The sequence below is a fragment of the Choristoneura fumiferana genome, chromosome 26, assembly GCF_025370935.1.
Source record: "Choristoneura fumiferana chromosome 26, NRCan_CFum_1, whole genome shotgun sequence".
Classification (NCBI taxonomy): Eukaryota; Metazoa; Arthropoda; class Insecta; order Lepidoptera; family Tortricidae; genus Choristoneura; species Choristoneura fumiferana.
The window spans coordinates 2992492-3012031 of NC_133497.1; the positions used below are offsets into that span (position 1 = coordinate 2992492).

General features: G+C 40.4%; 1 protein-coding gene across 1 annotated transcript in view; it reads right to left on the reverse strand.

Annotated features, from left to right (window-relative positions):
* Positions 1–19540, reverse strand: part of LOC141442877 (glutamate receptor ionotropic, kainate 2-like) — a 60876-nt gene that overhangs the window by 16519 nt on the left and 24817 nt on the right. The window contains 14 exon segments of the mRNA XM_074108030.1: positions 309–492; positions 1486–1686; positions 3258–3455; positions 3559–3682; positions 4457–4590; positions 6909–7013; positions 8287–8490; positions 9343–9555; positions 10830–10973; positions 11478–11639; positions 13147–13200; positions 14116–14276; positions 15100–15231; positions 15606–15737. Coding sequence (XP_073964131.1) covers positions 309–492; positions 1486–1686; positions 3258–3455; positions 3559–3682; positions 4457–4590; positions 6909–7013; positions 8287–8490; positions 9343–9555; positions 10830–10973; positions 11478–11639; positions 13147–13200; positions 14116–14276; positions 15100–15231; positions 15606–15737 — 2148 coding nt within the window.

Below are 19540 nucleotides of genomic sequence, written 5' to 3' on the forward strand. Positions count from 1 at the left end.
TTTACAGCATTAATCTTTCCGAAATATTTATAAACAATGTTTACGATTCATCATCATCATCATCAGCCAGAGACGTCCACTGCTGAACAAAGGCCAGAACGCCACAACGCCACAATGAACGACAACTCGCCACTTGCACACCGGTCGCCCGCAACTCTCACGATGTCGTCATGTTTGTGATTATTACTTAAGATACGGATATTAAAATCTTGAAGTATATTAAGAACAAGACATTTTTACTACTACAATTACAATATTTAAATGACATGTATTTTGTATGTACTTAAGCAATTAATTGAATGACTTACCAATGTTCTGAACGCCGAGCGGATTGGCCTTGCTATCTTTTCCGTCCCTGTTGCACACATCCCCTGTGTTCTTCCACCATTTGTCATACAGTATCTGGATCACTCCTCGCTCCTGCAGCTCCAGGATAGCGAGGGAAATCCGGTCCCTCCATGGGCTTCCTTTCCACGTAGCAATGCCATATCCCTGAAAAAAAAGCTTCCTATAGGCAGTGCCATCAGAGTTGAGGTCACGCACACAAGAACATGTCATGTAATTATTTTTATTCGACTGGATGGCAAACGAGCAAGTGGGTCTCCTGATGGTAAGAGATCAACATCATCAACACAACACCAGGGGTATTGCAGATGCGTTGCGAACCTAGAGCCGAGACATATTTTGTCGGTTTTTTTGCCGTGCTCAAAGGAATCTCAGTCCGACCCGATGGAAACTCAGTCAAATGATGGAGACGGATTAAACTGGCTCGCACGTTGCGGACCAAGATGAGGCCTGTAGACTCAGCTTTTTCCGCAAACGTGCCTCGAGCCAATGCCTCAGAGCGAGCATCCTCAAACTGACTGTTTGCTTCAAGCCGAGGCAGCTCTAATGGATACGCGGCTTTATTACGCAATCAAATCGGTTTGTGGTCTTGGTCAAATGGTCGTGTTATGTGCGGTCGCTCAAAGGAGTCTATGGCATAAACTCAAATGAAACTCAAAAACAACAAGATGTTGCAGTTGCCTTTCATCGCCTGTTTTGGGCCCTAGAAGAAATGATCAGCCTAGGATCGATCACCTTTGAATCCAGCAGCGGGCTGCGTCAAATTACAATCCCTCTGCACCCAGTGGTCCAGCATAGTGGATTTCATCAGAAACGCGTAGTTCTCTTACAAGACTCGCTGGGCTTGTATTATCAGCACGCTTCCCCTGCAATACTCGTTGGACTTATATTATCAAACTCAAACTCAAACTCACAACATTTATTGACAAGAAAAACACACTACATCACAACAAAAACACAGTAAAAACACAAATAGAAAAGAGAGGAAAATAAGAGATATTGTGCTGTAGTGTGATGCCAAAAGGACTCAGCTCAGCATATGCCGTAGCCCTGTAACCAGAGCTGCAGCGCTGGTTTTCAGCTGAACCCCGGTGAGTGTGCACCCACGTAACCGAACACGTTATCATCCTAGGAACAAACCTTTGAATCCAGCAGCCCCCCAATCTGCGTCAGATTACAGTCCCTCTGCACCCGGTGGTCCAGCATAGTGGATTCCATCAAGAACGCGTAGTTGCCCTGCAAGACTCGTCGGACGCCGTCTTCGTAGGAGGATACCAAAGCAGGGGGGGAGGCTGTCGACATATGCTGCCACATCGTGCGGTAGATGTCGATGTTTGAGTCCTGGAACAGATATTTATTATGATTGGTTATTGGAGTCTTTTTTGTATTTTTTCCTGTCCAGCGGTGGTGTAGGGGTTATAGCACGCAGCACGGATTGCTGAGGACCTGGGTTCGATTCCCAGCGCTGCGTCTCTTTTCTGTTTTTCTGTGCATCCATGTCTCAGTTTGTATTTTCGATATGGTTTCACGGGATACCCGTAAAAGTAACAAATTTGGAGTTGAAATAAAAAATACAAAAAGACTCCAAATAACCAATCATAATTTGATTGCTAGTAGCGACATCTCTTGTCTGGGTGAGCGGTTGGTTCCGATAGAATGTGACGTCTCTCGATGAGAGCGAAAACATAGATGTCGCTAGTGCTGCTGCATAAGTAGCGTAGTAGAAATAAGCAACCTGAGATATGTATGCATAGGAAAAATTCGTGTCTAAATTCCTGTCCAGCGGTGGTGTAGGGGTTATAGCACGCAGCACGGATTGCTGAGGACCTGGGTTCGATTCCCAGCGCTGGTCTCTTTTTCTGGTTTTTCTGTGCATCCATGTCTCAGTTTGTATTTTCGATACAGATATTTATGCTAAAAACCGGCCAAGAGCGTGTCGGACACGCCCAGGATAGAATTCCGTAGCGGTTACGAAATAATCATTCTTACCGTATCATGTCATGACCGACCGTAGTAGGAACGTGTCAAACGGAGTGCCGAACGGAATGTCAAGCGCATACATGACACGCAATGGCGACGGTTGGTTAGCAAACGTGCTAGTGGGTATAGTCTCATACTTTCCAATCATCATCTTATCAGCCATAGGACGTCCTCTGTTGGACATAGACCTCCCCATAGACCTCCAGTTGCCTCGCTTGCATCCACCGTGAACCCGCGACTTTAACCAGGTCATCCCTCCATCTCGTTAGTGGACGTCCTACGCTGTACTTGCCGATCCGCGGTCTCCACTCGAGAACCTATCGGCCCCAACGGCCATCTGCTCTCCGTGCCTAGCCTGCCCATTGCCACTTCAACGAGCTAATTCGCTTGGCTATGTCGGTGACCCTTGTTCTTCTACGTATCTCCTCATTTCTGATTCGATCCCGTAGAGAAACCCCAAGCATAGCTCTCTCCATAGCTCGCTGAGCAATTCTGAGCCTATTTATAAGACCTACCAGCTTTTGCCCGTGGCGTCACTCGAGTGGAATTCAGTTATCGCGCGCTGTTCCCACGGGAACTGTGCTTTTTCCGCGATTAAAAGTAGCCTATTTCACTCTCTGGTCCTATCCTGGAAACTATTTCTGTGCCAAAAATCACGTCAATTCGTTGCTCCGTTTCGACGTGAAAGACGGACAAACATACACACACACACTTTCGCATTTATAATATTAGTATGGATGGATAGTGAAGCACCAGGTCTCAGATCCATATATCATCACTGGCAACACACATTGGATAAAGACTTTCGTCTTAAGGCACGGAAGGACTTTCCAATACAAAGAATATTTTTTACCTGACAGTTGCTATGCAGATGGTATGATACGGAGTAATGGGCAGAGACCTTATTAGGGTTACTAAATTTGACCCCTTACCCTAAAGAAAGTCATGGTGGACCCCCCATTGAGCGTCCCATACTGGACGCTATTCTGCGCCGCGAGGTCTGCTGCACTCTGTATAGGGAGCACCGTCCTTTCCACCGTCAGAAACGCTGCTAGGTTCGCGGTGTACGAAGACAGGATGATCAGAGTGAAAAACCACCAGATGCCACCTACTATGCGAGTTGATGTCGCCTGGAAAGACGAAAACGAAGGTTATTTCTTGTGATTGTTGTTATTACGGCCAAGTGTTTTTCTTTCTTTCTAAGCTACAGATAAAAGGGAGTTAGATATATACCTTTGGGTTCAAGCCCGACCCTTGCCGCAGGAATGTCCCAGTTATGAACCACAGGGAGTTGCAGACGCTGAACTGGTTGGTCAACAGTTTGGTCTCGTGCCCACAGACGTGGGTGCTGGAAGACCTGTAATGTAAATATGGCAATAGACAACGTTGTTAAGGCATTTTGTCAGACCTTCCACACTTGCAGCTTGTGGACAAGTTACACGATCTTACCCACAAATAGTTGGAAACCCCGACTTTGTCACTTCAAAGTTCAATATCCCAAAAACGGCTGAACCATTGCTAGAAAATCTAATTTCAAATAAAAAACCGCTTTCAAATCAGTCCACCCGTTTAAGAGCTACGGTGCCACAGACAGACACATAGCGATCAAACTTATAACACCCCTCTTTTTTCGTCGGGTTAATAAAGGCGTTCTGTGCTACGCATTCAAAATTATAAACGGCTTCAGGATGCTGATGGGGCTGCCATGCTTATGTAGCGCATCGGTAATGCCCACAGAAGCGCGTAGCAACTGTATAGGTTAGAGATGCAATGGATCATCATCATCATATCGGCTGTAGGACGTCCACTGTTGGACAATGGCCTTCCCCTCCATATCCCCCCATAGACCTCCAGTTGCTTCGGTTGAAAGCTGCGAGCATCCATGGTGAACCGGCGGCTATTTGTGAGACAACTAAAATTGTACCTGACTTAAATTGTGACTACCTACCATGTATATTTGTTTGTTTGTGTGTCTCTTTTTACGTATGTCAAAATCACCAAGTATGGATTTTGGTCTGTAAATAAGCCTGCAAGGTATATTTTGCAGCCTATTTTAAGAAACACAACATAAACATTTCATTGCATGTTGAGAAAGAAATAATTGTATTTTTTATTGTATTGTGTTACTCACCATTCGTAAGGCGAGAACCGGGCCATCACGAACAGAGTGAAGGAGACAAGGATATAGGCTGCCAGCACGTACAACAATCTCTATGGCCAGGGGTTGAGGAAGCTGAAAAGCCGCGTCGGCTGAGACGTGGGGACCTGGAAGACAATGATGATACTATAATATGTGTTTAGAATTGAAATTTTTTTTTCTTAATACTTTCGCCTGGCAATTTTATCGTTTAGATTTGAATTAAAAAAGTAAATCACTTGTCACTTGTCACTTCCTATTTCGAACTTTGAAAAGTCTGTCGATTCGATTTGTAGCATTCGAAGATGGCGGATGTAGACAATATCTAATTTTGCTATTTCTGTTTCTTTGGCTAGTTGAAGTATAATTTTGATAGTGTTTTATGCGGCGATTAACCTTCACAATGAACAGTGATCCCAAAATGCTATATTGCTCTCGTGTCTAACATTTTTAATGCGCAAGTGGTTGGAGACGTGGTTTCTGGAATTTTACTATCAAGTTGCAAAAACTACAATTACCGTACAACGTCCCTCTCAAAGAGAGTTTACCTTGACACTGGCGAAATTGTCCTATTAATTAGGATAGAAAAGCCATATAGATATATAAAGAGAATAAAAGTCTGTCGTGTCGTATGTCGGCGCATTGCCGCGTAAATTATATCGTACTAGTTTTCGTGTCGTTGTCGTTTAAATATATTGAAATTTGTGTAAACTACGTGTGGACGCTCGAAGAAGGCTGAATCTCAGTAGTTCTGCTGGTTAACGGTAACCTTGTCGGTAAGTTCGAATGAGCCGAAGATCGAGGAAGCCTGCGCCAGCTACTACAGCTAAGATCTGCACCATCATCAGCAGACGTCTCGGTGAGTGCTTCAACCACAGGTCTCAGCCTTTATCCAGTTATTTGCCACACTGTAGTTCGTATTTCTCGTCCTACAGTCCACTTAATTAAACCCCAAACAATATTTTATCACAGCACAGTAGCTTGAATGGCACTGGATGCTGCAAAGGCACAGTATAAGTTTCCCTACAGTAATCCAAAGAAGACGTCTAGGCAGAGCAATCGTGCGGGGCGTGAGGGGTGAGACGCGGGTGGGAGGAGCCCCAGCTGCATACTTCGCCGTTCTTAGTAGCTTGGGACAAGTCTTCTATCGCGTTTTTATACATTTAAATTTATAAAAAAAAATATGGTGCATACGACATGTACTGCGAGTGCGTGCAAAACTTCATCTCGCAAAAATAATGAACTAAGCTGAACTAAGATTTCATCTATTTGTATTTTTTTGTATTATAATTAAATTCAATAACAGGAACAATAAAGTCTAGAAACCGAAAGTATTTGTCGGTTACTAACATATGCATTTATTTGTGCCAGACAAATATATAAGCGCGGCAACTCGCAAAGGGAGGCGTCCACGCAATCTTTTCACCCTGGTGAACAAAACTAGGACCCTGCAAGCGGGCAATGCACCTACCGCTAGGGCTGTTGCGTTGATAAACGAGTTCCTCGCACAGATCCGGGAGGCCGACGTATTTGCAGATAGCTGGCCAACCCTCCTATGTAAATTCAGCCGCTTTTAAATAGTCGTAAGCCTCTAGTGTAAGTTTATCTTATTTTTTCATCTTTATTTTCTAGTTATAAGTTTACTCGCTTGTGGACGTTTTGGTTTTTACTGTAAGTCCACAAGATAATCTTTTATAAATAATAAATAAATGCAAGTATATTGCTCAAATAACATATTTGTATAAATCATAAAACATATTTGTATGTAATACAACATAGTATAGTTAGTTTGTATTGATAAAGATTTTTTGTAATGGAAGAGTGGGATCTCCTGACACAGGTATTTTTATAACTAGGAGATTCCAACCTCTGTATCGTAAACATGTACTTTTAACTTAATAAATATTTTCATTTTTTTTCATTTTCATATTTTGTAGAAAAAAGTGTTTGATTTCAAAATAGTATTTTTGATACTTCTTACCCCTAGTAAGTATGCCACCCCTAATTCATTTTATTTTATTAATTTCGCAATACCAATATGTAAAAGTATGTATGTATGTATGTAAACTCTTTATTGCACATAAAAATAAAAATACAAATACACAGAGAGGAGAACAAAGGCGAGTTTCTCCCTAAAAAGGGATCTTTTCCAGCTAACCTAGTTAGGAAAAGTCATCTACCTACCAAATTTTAAATTTGTGACAACCCTTCCTTACTTGCGTAAATACCTATACAGACTGCGGTATCCTCAACTTTAAAGCGTCGGCCTACTGTAGGGAAAACTTGTTTATACTGTGGCAGAGGCATGCGGATCGTTTTCTCATTTAGTGCAAATCGACTTTTACCGGATATTAATAATAATAATAATCGTTTATTTCAACTAACATGACTCATAGAAATACACAGCATAGAAACAATATAAATACATTCTTTATTTGCAGCTTACCTTAAATAGTATACCGATTCCTAAATTCATGAATGGCTTCGTGAAGTCTATGACAGCTTCTCTTGCGTAATTTATTGTCATCGATGCCACGGCAATATCGGCTTTCTGTAATGGTAAAAAATAAATAAATAATACAATAATAATATATTATAGGTAACATACCGGGTGTGGCTTGTAATACGAGCAAAAAATTAAAACATAGATCGTTCTCTTCAAACTGAACAACATTAGTTCAGTGACTTTTAAAAAAATGAGTCTTTGAATTTTCCTTTTTTCATACAAATTAAATACTGCTATCAATGTACGCCATCCTAGAACACAACTGACGTCGCCTGTCACGCTAGAAACATCAAGCTTTTCGCTTTACATTGCTTCTTCGAATAAACTTAAAAGTGTAATTAAAAACTAATTATTTTAAAAAGTCACTGAACTAATGTTGTTCAGTTTGACGAGTATGATCTATGTAGAATAGAATAGAATCAAAAATATTTATTTTGAACAACTACGAGTACAAATAATACAGCTAAATAAAACAATAAACATATACATATGTAGTTGATACAAAAAAGGACACCCCTCAGCATGTGTCATGGCACGCGGTGCCACGACGCTGATTTTCAGTGGGTCCTGTTTGTTTTATTATTTGCTCATAATACAGGCCACACCCGGTATAATATCACGTCACGGGACACTTGACACTCATTGCCTTGTATTAAACCAAGCAAAGCTTGTGCTATGGGTAGTATACTAGGATAAAGCATACTTAAATAGATAGATATGTATGTAATCACATACGTAATCAACACAAGACTTGAGACCAAACGTTCGGATTTTTTTATTATTAAAACCTGCCCCGACCGGGGAGCGAAGCCGGCACCTCAAGCTTCTTCGTGAATATGAATGGAATTTAATAGAATGGAATAGAATTAAATGGATTGGAATATAATGGAATAGTATTAAATTGAATAAACTGGAATGGAATGGAATAGCTCTGACTATCCTAGTTTTACATTTACACAAAGAATAAATTATTCTGAATAAGTAGAAATCAACGGACCCTATCCATGAGCTCCCAGACGATTCTGTTTCACTGTCCGGCATCCGGGTAACGCGCGCCGTACAGTTGTCCGGCACCAGCCGCAGCCGGTACGCGAAGCCGGCCTGCGCGGCCACTCTTTCCAGGAGGTTAAAATAGAATGAAACGGAAGAGACCGGAATGGAATAGAGCAAAAAGGAACTGCCTTTCTCATTCTCAAACATGATATGAACTGAAACGGAATAGAATGGAATGGAAAGGAGTGGGATGGAATGGAATGGAGTTGAATGGAATGGAATAAAAATGAATGGAATGGAATGCAATGACCAGAAATCAACAGACCCTGTCCATGAGCTCCCGGACGATTCCGTTCCACTGTCCGGTGTCCGGGTCCCGCGCACCGTACATGTTGTCCGGGACCAAACGCAGCCGGTACGCGAAGCCAGCTTGCGCAGCCACTCTTGCCAGGAGGTCGATGCAGAAGCCTTCGAAACGGGCGTTGCCGGCTAAGTTCCAGCCTTCTTTCACCATCACGTAGGGTTTTTCCTGGAAATTTAAATTAGAGATGAATGTCGTACTACTATTAATATAATTACTTTTGGGATTATGTAGCATTCTAATCCTTACTAATATATAATGGAAAGTAACTCTGTCTGTCTGTCTGTCTGTCTGTTACTTTCACGTCGAAACCACTGAATCGATTTTGATGAAATTTGTATATAGGTAGTTTGAACCCAAGGATAACATAGGATACTTTTATTCGTAGAGGGCGCCACCGCGCGATAACCTAGATCCGCGCAACGTAGTCGCGGCTAAGCTAGTGGTGAAATAATTTATGTAATCGGTCCAATAGTTTTTGATTTTATTCGTAACAAACATCCAAAAATACAAATCTTCCTCTTCATAATATTAGGATAGATGTAATGTCAAAATATAAATTACATACTCGTATATCTGCAGCAAGCAGAAATGATTGTAGTTTTCGTGTAGGTATATAAGTGTATATGCAAGTTGAAGTGGCAATGGGCGGTCCACATCGCTCGCAGAACAGATAACCGTTGGGGGAGACAAGTCCTCAAGTTGCCACGTACCGAACCGGAAGACGGAGCGTCGGCTGGTCTCTCACTTGGTGTACAGACGACTTCATGAGAGTCGCAGGCAACCGGTGGACGGAAGTCACGAGTTGTCGTTCTTTGTTGGGTTGAAAGGACCTTTGTTCAACAGTGGACGTCATCCGGCTGATGGGTGATGATGATGATGATGATGATGTAAGCGTGTAGAGCAGTGAAATTTTCACTTTTACCTAATATCGCTATTGGATGGCTTATTTGAACCGACATTGTTTTTTTGACATTATCATTAAGTAACTCAAAATTTCCTATCATATCATCAACGTACCTCCACGGTAACAATAGTCAGAGTAACATTCGGCGGCGGGTCCCGCTTGTACGCCGCTGGGTCAGTGATGGCTAGCCCACCGCTGGGACTCCAATGGCCGGAGACGACCGTGCGCCCCTTCTCTCCCCCCACCAGCCGCATCAGCTGGAGCGTGAAGTTTGTGCGAACCCCGTTTTTGAATTCTATGGGTCCCGTGAGGCCGTGAGCTTTGATCTGGAAAACAAATCTTATTATTAGGGTCCGGAATTTTGCATGCGGCTATTGACAGATTGTAGGGAGAGAGCACCACTTTTTATCGATGTTATCGACAAATCGATAGTGTTTTTTAATTTATGTTCAAAAAATTCAAAATTCAAATGATTTATTCTGTAAATAGGCCGCAATGGGCACTTTTACACGTCATTTTTTTAAACTACCAGCGCTTTCGGAAGGACCATCATTGCCCAAGAAGAATGCGCCGCAAGAAACTTGGCAGAAAGTCATTTTTTCATAAAAATATAATTACAAATAAAATAAAATGTTGTAACTTTAATATGTAATTGTAAATATACTTTTGCTCGTTATTTAAATAAGTAATGATAACGAATAGATACATACTTAAAAACACAACTCAAGATACAACAATATGATAGGAAACAAATGAATAAATAAATAAAATAAATAAAAATATAGTATGATTTTACATAATGTGATGAATATTATTTCAAAATAAATGTTCTTTTGCTTGGAATATTATTGCTATAAAATACTTTATATTGGCTATGGAGAAAGGCTATGGAACTGAAGGAATACGAAATAATATTTTCTCTTTTATTTTAAGTGGTCTCAGAGGGATGTTTTCTCAAGAAATAAAATATAAAGGTATTCGTAATTAGAGTAATTTCAATAAAGAAATTTAAACGGATTAAACTTTCCGATATTTCGAACTGTCTTCATCAATGACCGAAACCGCAAACCGCGGGATGACAAATCTATCTAGCTTGGTCTTATCTCTGCGAAAACGCTTATTACCGAGTTTTATCCTGAGCAAAGCTCGGTCGCCCGGGTACTACTTCTTAATTGGTAATATCATTATTACATGTAAAATATATATACAAGAATTGCGCGTTTAAAGGTATTATATAAAGCAGTATATTATATAAAGCAGTATGTTGTGCAAGGTCCACCCGGATTGCTACCACCATCTTGCTCGCTAATCCTGGCGTGAAGCAGCAGTGCTTGCACTGTTGTGTTTCGACGTGGAGAGTAAGACAGCTGGTGAAATTACTGGCACTTGAGGTATCCCATCTTAGGCCTCTAGGTTGGCAACGCATCTGCAATACCCCTGGTGTTGCAAATGTTTATGGGCGGTGGTGATCTCTTAACATCAGGAGACCCACTTGCTCGTTTGCCATCCAGTAGAATAAAAAAAAATGAGTATGAGTAGGTATGATTATATTAGCACCAACGTTCCACCCTGGTACTAGATTCAATTTGTTCCACTGTACCTTATTAATATTGTCCAGGACAGCCCTCCCATGGGGCCAAGGGGTTTCCTCCTCGCAGGAGGCGTTCATCGGCTTCACATCCCTGGTCGAGGCCAGTGCTAGAGCCAACACCTGGACCGCATCGTAAAGTAACGCTGGTTCAGTCTGTAAAGATAAAGTTCAAATTCAAATTACTTTGTCTCGCATAAAACGTTATGTATACCGGGTGCGGCCTGTAATACGAGCAAAGAATTTAAACATAGATCCTACTCGTCAAACTGAACAACATTAGCTCAGCGACCTTTAAAAATAATGGAGAGTTTGAATTTTCCCTTTTTGATACAAATTAAATACTGCTATCAATGTACGCCATTCTAGAAGTCTAGAACACAACTGACGTCGCCTGTCACGCTACAAACATCAAGCATTTTGCTTTACATTGCTTCTTCGAATAAACTTAAAAGTGTAATAAAAATTAAAAAAACGAATTATTTATAAAAGTCGCTGAACTAATGTTGTGCAGTTTGTCGAGTATGATCTATGTTTTGATTACTTGCTCTTGCTTGCTTGCTGGGACGGTACAATACGAACTTCGATTTTCGAATTTTCTTTCTTTCTTTAAATCCTCTGTAATCTAAGTCTATAAGCTTAATATTACAGCCAACTCACCTTGATGTGCCCCCCACTTATGATGCTGGCTCCAATAGGATGGAACTTCTCCATCACCAGCAGCGCATCCTTGACTTTGTCAGAGTCCCGATCCACCAGCCGCCAACCGCTCATGTTCACGCGGTTGTAATAGAAGTCTTCCAGATCGAAGAGTTCCATGTCCTGTAATACCAGAAGTTCACCCGTGATCATGGCGTTGACAGGTGCATTAAGATATCTGTATTTTTACAAGGTTTTATTTAGTTTCACCTGTCCCGTTGTCTGTCTGTAATCAATACTCAATACTCAATATTTTATTGCTTTTCCACAATGTATGGTTACAGATGTTACAAAGAGATTATGTGATCATCATGGACCCTGTTGGGCACAGCAATATTTATACAAGAGGGCAGCTTTTATATAATTAATACATTTTATCTTATAGCTAAATATCACAATCACATTAAACTGACTTACTTTTATGAAATTCTTAATCAATTAATCAAATCTTGCAAGTTGAATTCGACCAACTTCCAGTACTCGGATTGACTTGAAATTTGGTATACTTATGCAAATTGCGTGACAATACAATAATCTGGTAGTGACATTCTGGTAGTCCGGCCAGGATCGTCTCCGCAGGACGGAACCCTTCAACGGTTAATGGCATCGACTTGAAATTTGGTATGCAAATGTGGATGTGGTGGATTTTCAGGTACGAAATAAATTTTTGAATTTGAATTTGAAATGTGGGGTGAAATTTGGGGTGACAATTAAAAGTACAGTTAACAAAAAGTACAGTCAGCAAAAAAGAGCTTGTATTAAAAAATATTTTTTTACATACAATACAATACAATACAAAGAAATAAAGAATTGTACACCAGACATAGTAAGCGATACAGACAACAAATTATTAAAATTACAAGGTGAGCAATAGGCGGCCTTATCGCTAAGAGCGATCTCTTCAGGCAACCTTTTTTACAGAAAGAAGGAAGGACTAGTTTACAACAGGTGGTGCATCAAAAGTAGATCAGAAAATTTAAACGTAACAGCAATACATCTACGAATACATACATAATTATATCGTACATATAATATACGTCGTACATATATTAAATATTTTTTTACCAAAAAGTATTTAATTTGATATACTCGTATTTACTCCCATCATGAATTTTCAATTTGCATTATATGCGTGCAAAATTACAGCTTTCTAGCACTAATAGTCACTAAGCTTAGCCTCGGGCGAAAGGTCAGACTGGTCAGAGAGACATTGCGAAACTATAATTTTTCCGTTTTCACCATTTTGGCTACGGAACTCTGAAAAAGTTTTTTTATATGTCGAGATCTTACAAGACACTCTTTCAAATTCAAATTCAAATTCAAATCATTTATTCAGTAAATAGGCCGCAATGGGCACTTTTACACGTCGTTTTTTTAAACTACCAGCGCTTTCGGAAAGACCATCATTGCCAAGAAGAATGCGCCGCAAGAAACTTTATAAAGTGGTGACTAATGTCTTTTCTGTTTTAAGCTTAAACTTGTGTTTTGAGACTATCTGTGAGATCCTGTAATTGGCTATGTGTCACTATTTTCATAATCATATTGTTTTATAAGCTGTTAGGAGAAACTTATAAATAAATATATAAATTTTGCTCAGTCTGTATAAAAATTAAAATATAGTTGTACTTACGAATGAAGTGAAGATGTAATGATAATATTCATTGTTCATTTGCAACTGAAGTATCTGTAAACAGAAAAAAGAAAGAGTGAAAAATAAGTATAAAGAAAACACCTTATAGTAAAAGTCCCGTTAGATGGAGTTGAAATCAAAATGTCGAATTTTTCGTGTTTTTTTTGTAATTTTTAGAATATCCGTAGAATACTAGTAGTTGATTTTATTATTTGCGAAAACAATATGCCCATTACTAACTATCGTCAAAAAAACGCGTCGAAATAACGTCTGTGGAAGCAATACAGCTGCGCCAAAGTTTGTATAGAAGACGAACCACCTAAAATATCAGCTTTTTAACGATATATTACCCACGAGTACCTACTAAATTTGTACATAGGTAGGACACGGAAGGTGCATAATTCCATCTACCCCGACCGGGGATCGAACCGGGGACCTTGAGCTTCTTAGTCAGCTCCCCTAGCCACTGGGTTATCCGGCCAGTCGTCAAATTAACTAGTAAACAATGTTGGAACTTATAGCTAATGTAAATTTTGTTAAAAAAGCTAATTTCGTCTTGGCAGTAGTTGTAGTGATTTACTTACAGCTGTAGCCAGCTGCCGCAATCTTCCAGGACCCATTTGCTTTATTTTAAAGAATAGAATAGAATAGAATAGAATAGAAGACATTTATTCACATTCACAAAGACACACAAATACAACAAAACTAAAAAACAACAATTAACAGCAAACACAAATAAAACAAAACTAAAAAACAATTAACAGCAAACACAAATAAAATAAAAAGAAATACAAAAATTAAAATATATGATTTTGTGTGTCCCCGCAAAAGTGAAAGCTTGTTTCTACCAAATTTCTATCAAACGACGGTTACTTACAGCTCTGGCCAGCTGCCGCAACCTTCCAGGACCCATTTGCTTTATTTTAAAGCTTGTTTCTACCAAATTTCTATCAAACGACGGTTACTTACAGCTCTGGCCAGCTGCCGCAACCTTCTAGGGTCGGTATCAACGATGATGTGCGTGATCCCTTGCGCTTTTAGCTGCGCGAGCGCAATTCGGTACTCGTGGACCGCGCGCACGCAGTACATGTCGCGGCCGTCCTTCGCTATGTTGGCTATGTTTAGTTCACCTGGGAAAAATGAGAGCTTAAAATCGGTAACAACTATAATAGAGTAGTGTTGTAAAAAAATATAACTAAACTAGTTTTTCCCGCGGCTTCGCCCGCGTAGAATTCGGTTATCACGCGCTGTTCCCTTGGGAACTGCATTTTTCCAGGATAAAAAGTGGCCTAATTGCTCTCTGGCCCGTAAATATATCTCCATGCCAAAAATCACGTCGATCCGTCGCTCCGTTTCGACGTGAAAGATGGACAAATATACAAACACACACACTTTCACATTTATAATATAGTATGGTAAACAAGATAAGGTGATAAGGTAAACGTCCCAGTGCTCGTCACGCTAATGTCCAATAGACGACACCCTGCTGTCATCACTACTGCTAAATAATTAGAGGCACAATTTGTTCTATAACATTTTAAAAGTTAATGACATGATAACAATGTACAAGTATAGCATTTTTTACAATTTGTTATATAACAATACAATATTATAAAACTTGATAGTCCGACGAAACCATGGTATCCAAAACCAAAATGCTTCAACCCGTCCGTGGATACTTTATATAGTGTCGTAAAGCTTTACCTTGATTTTGTGCACAAATCTTATATTATAAGCTATTTCTATATAAATAGTACTTGAATGAGTAAACACTAATTAACGTCACAGTATTTTTTCTTTATTCAAAACCTTGTAGTTAGAAAATCTGGATGCGTGGCGCGCTGCGTCCGTCAATAAAAAACCCGTACGGTTTAAGGCATATGAGCGCACTCCGGACTGTCAAGTGGATAACACTTATAACAGCCAGTGTGGGAGCACCATAAGTGAACATACCGTATCCGTAGTCTTCATAAATGACCCCCATCCTGGTCCAGTTGAGGTATGATGTCAGGTCAGAAAACGCCTTGTCCATGAGATGCCGGGACGGGTACAAGTTCACCGTGAAAGATCTGGACTCGTTGTACTCTGAAAGGCACAAAAAAACCTGAAAATCCTAACGATCAGAGCTACTACGAAACTCGAAACTCGAAGTTCGTGTCGTCGGTCCCTCTGACACTTATACTATTTAATATGAGAGCGAGAGGGACGGTACGATACGAACTTCGATTTTCAAACTTCGGAGTAGGCCCTCTGACCATGGGGCCCGATAGATATCGTTAAATCAGTGTATTTGGGCAGTCGGGTAAAAAATGAGTCTAGTAGTCTAGAACTCTAGGTAAGGTAAGGTAAGATACGGTAAGGTGAGGTAAGGTAAGGTAAAGTAAAATAAAGCAAGGCAAGGCAAGGTAAAGTAAGGTAAGATAAGGCAAGGTAAAATAAGGAAAGGTAACGTAAGGTACCTTGGCGAACGTCGGCGGAGGCGGAGAGATGCGGTGTGTGTAGAGAGCGACTCAGCGCGTCCATCGCTGCACTGAGTGTGGGCCCCCCGCTGCTAAAGAGCGCTATTGCACCAGATTTAAACTGGTTGCACGCTGGAAGAAAAGTATAATTTAATTGTTTCACAAATGTCTGACCTAACTAAAATATTTTTTTACCTTTATAAAATCGTTTGTAAATGTTTTGCTTCACAAAAGTATCACAGTATAAATACTAGTCTATGCCCTAGATAAGTAAAGTATCTAGACACGCAGTAGCATGTCAAGCCAAGTTCAAGCTAACAGATCCATCTTGTTGAATCACGTTACGACTATGATGGATGAAACAACTAAAGGGTTAGGCGCTAAGTCCTGTTTATATACATAATTATTCTCGTATGTTTAAAGCGCGAAAGTTAAAAACAGAATAGTAAAATGTGAAAATTAAAATAACATTTATTTTACAAATTTATCGACATACAGAAGGTAATTTCGTCATCATAAATTCTAATAAGGTAGCAACACTATCGCATTCCTGGAGCTCTGCATTCAACTCGCGCGCTATCTGTACATACATACATACATAATTGTAAAACTCCTCTTTTTGCATTGCCTATACTGTAGTTATAGTTATTTGAACTATGGCCTCTCAAGGTGGAACTATAGTTTCTCATTTGAAATTTACCACGAGCTTACAGTAAAGGAAAATATCGCGTAGAAATTGATATGTCGGTGGCCGATCGTAAAATCCGCCAGATCACAAAATGGCGCCATTTCATGATATGCCTAAAAGTTGGCCAGGCATATCACAATGTGCCTGAGAAACAATACGGCAGATCGATTAGAGCAACGCATTCGTCGATATTCCTAGCTCTATACCGGGCACATCGTGATATGCCGAAAAATAAAGATTTAGGTACGACGAGCGAAGCGAGGAGTGGTTAGTATGAATTGTGACCACAACGCACGAGCCGAGCGAGCGAAGTGAGCGTGCCGCAGCAGCGGCCAAGTGCCAGAACCGATATGACGGCGTTTCATGAAAATGTCACTAGGCAAATCGTTAAACGGTGAGGTTTGAACGATATGGCGGATGTCCCTTAGCCAATTCATGAAATGGCGCCATTTCACGATATGCCTAGGAATTTCGTGATCTGGCGGATTTTACGATCGGCCGCCGACATACTTATATACTCTTTGAAGTCATGGTGTGTTGTGGTCCCAATTCGCAGTGGGTACAGCCCGTGCCTTCTCATTGCGAGAAGAGGATTGTGCCCATTAAGTATTAGTATTAGTTAGTGTTAGTATATAACAAAATAGTACATTGTGTCTTAAGGGCGGTAAATAAGGAATTACGAACGAGAGTCTATTAGAAGCCCGAAGTCGAAGACTGAGGGCTTTAATGAGTCGATGTTCGTAATTCTAGTACCGCCCGTGCGACATACAATGTTTTTCATCACATTTGCAAGTAAAATTTTATATTTGTAAAAGAAAAAATATAATTCTTCCAAATATTGGCGATATCTTAGGCAGTGCTCTTGGCAGCGTCGCCCTCTACCTCCCCCTCCCTCGGCATGCGCCGCAACGTGCGTGTGCATGTGGTGGTCCATGTAGTCCTGCAGCAGCGCGCGCAGCACCATCAGTACGGGCACCGACTCATTTACCGACCTTGGGCTCATGACAAGACAATGTGTACGCGCAATGACTCATTTACCGACCACGGGTTTCATGACAAGCACATTAAGGTCGAGGGTTTTATTTGGGGGGTTGCAACCAAGGTAGCCTGGATGTTACGACACTGTTTACGAGCAAGTGTGATGAAAAGGTTAGCTCAGCGATACTCGCACTCAGCAATGTACTAGCTTGGCGGCCGCCCCGCTCGAGCGAGAGGTACACTCGTTTCTAGTTACTAGCTCTAATCGCTTCCCACTCATCGTCGACGGTGGAACAAGTAAGTAATGCGATCCCGTTGGGCACTCTACGCACGGAACCCAAAAATTAGGGTCAAATGAACAAAAAATATCGCTACCCAACCCAACTTTAGCTTTGCAAACTTAAAAAATACCAACCCTTTTCAAGCAAAAAGATCAACGCAACTTTACTCATATTTCACTGGTGCAAAAACTTAAAAAAAAAACAATGGACGGAAAAACAGCATGCCGGAAACTGAAGAGGGGGGGAGCGGAAGTAGCGGATTTGAGGGTACTTGGAGCTTAACTAAGGAGTCATTGTTTGGGAATGCTGACGGGGTTTTTTTTAAGTGATTTTGAGGGTTTTTGAAAAGGATGAAAAGGTTCTTGAGAACTGTTTATTTTTGTTAGTTTAAAATACCCCTGTTGTAGGAGCACGAATACGAATTATACATGACTTTGTTGACTGAATAAAAATCTAATCATTGAATTGCTTTGCGGGTTTGAGCAGGTTTCTTCGCGATATAATCTTTCTTTTCTTACATAGTTTTAGTGCTAGTTCTAGTCTTAGTTTTAGGTGGAGCCAAAATAAACTTTTCTCTTGCCGTAAATAAAGCTCATGGTAAATTTCAAATGTTACGGTGAAGGAAAACATCGTGAGGAAACCTGCACAAACCTGCGAAGCAATTCAACGGTGTGCGTGAAGTTCCCAATCCGCACTGGGCCCGCGTGGAAACTACGGCCCAAGCCCTCTCATTCTGAGAGGAGGCCTGTGACCAGCAGTGGGGCGTATATAGGCTGGGATGACGAAATTTCAAATGTAATTTCGCACATGAATTTCGAATAACTTAAAACGTGCCAGCTCGGATTTGAACCCACGTTCCTCTGCTTGAGAGGCCATAACTCAAACCACTGAGCCACCACGGCTGTTACAATATTATAATTAATAATATAAGTAGGATTAGTGAGATGGGATTGTAATTTAATTAATTACTAGGTACTTGCGCTACAACGACTGAACGGATTTAGATGTTATGTAGACAGAGATAGTAGATAGCTGCTTCTCGCTCAGTAATGTTACTTTTCATTCTATTTTCCTACAGGACCGAGATTTACATAAGTATTATAAGTACATAGTGAAAATACAACTCAAATTTATTGAGCCATTAATATCCATAAATATACGTGTGCCATCCAATATACTATATAATAGTACTATAAATGCAAAAGTGTGTGTGTTTTTATGTTTGTCCGTCTTTCACGTCGAAACGGAGCGACGGATCGACGTAATTTTTGGTATACTTAGAGATATAGTTTACCTATGGGCCAGAGAGTGACATAGGCTACTTTTTATCCCGGAAAATGCACAGTTCCCGAGGGAACAACGTGCGTTAACCGAATTCCACGCGGGCGAAGCAGCGGGCAAATCTAGTTAGTATATATTTTCTAGGTCACTAAACTGAAGATTTTTTAACGAACACGAAAATGCTTCTTTGTTATTATATATTTTTATGTCTTTTGGTGGCTGTAATAAGCAGCCGCGGGCACAGAACAGTACAATATAACTTTCGGAATTGCCGAAAACAAAAGTAACTTTTCCATTCCTAGATTACATTCAATCAGGGCAGTTAATCACGTTAACTTCCACACTCAAAGTTGCACATTAAACTAACTTATTTGATGAATGGACATCGTAATGCTATTAAAATTATGCTAGAGATTGGATATTTTGTGAATGACAGTCTCTGGAGCAAGATTTGAATTAACGGTCAAATTTTAACACACGTTTCTCGGTATTTCGAACACAAATAGACTAAAAATACCTACATGGACATTTATTAGAGGTATTTATTATATTTTTACTATAGAAGTAACACAATTTTAAATAGTTTCATTGTTTTACTTAAAAACGTGTGCAAATTTTACCGTTAAGTTACAAATGTTAAAATAAACGGAGTATAGCTGTTACCCGCAACTCCGTGTAGAGTTCGTTAATCGCTAACCCGCGGGGAC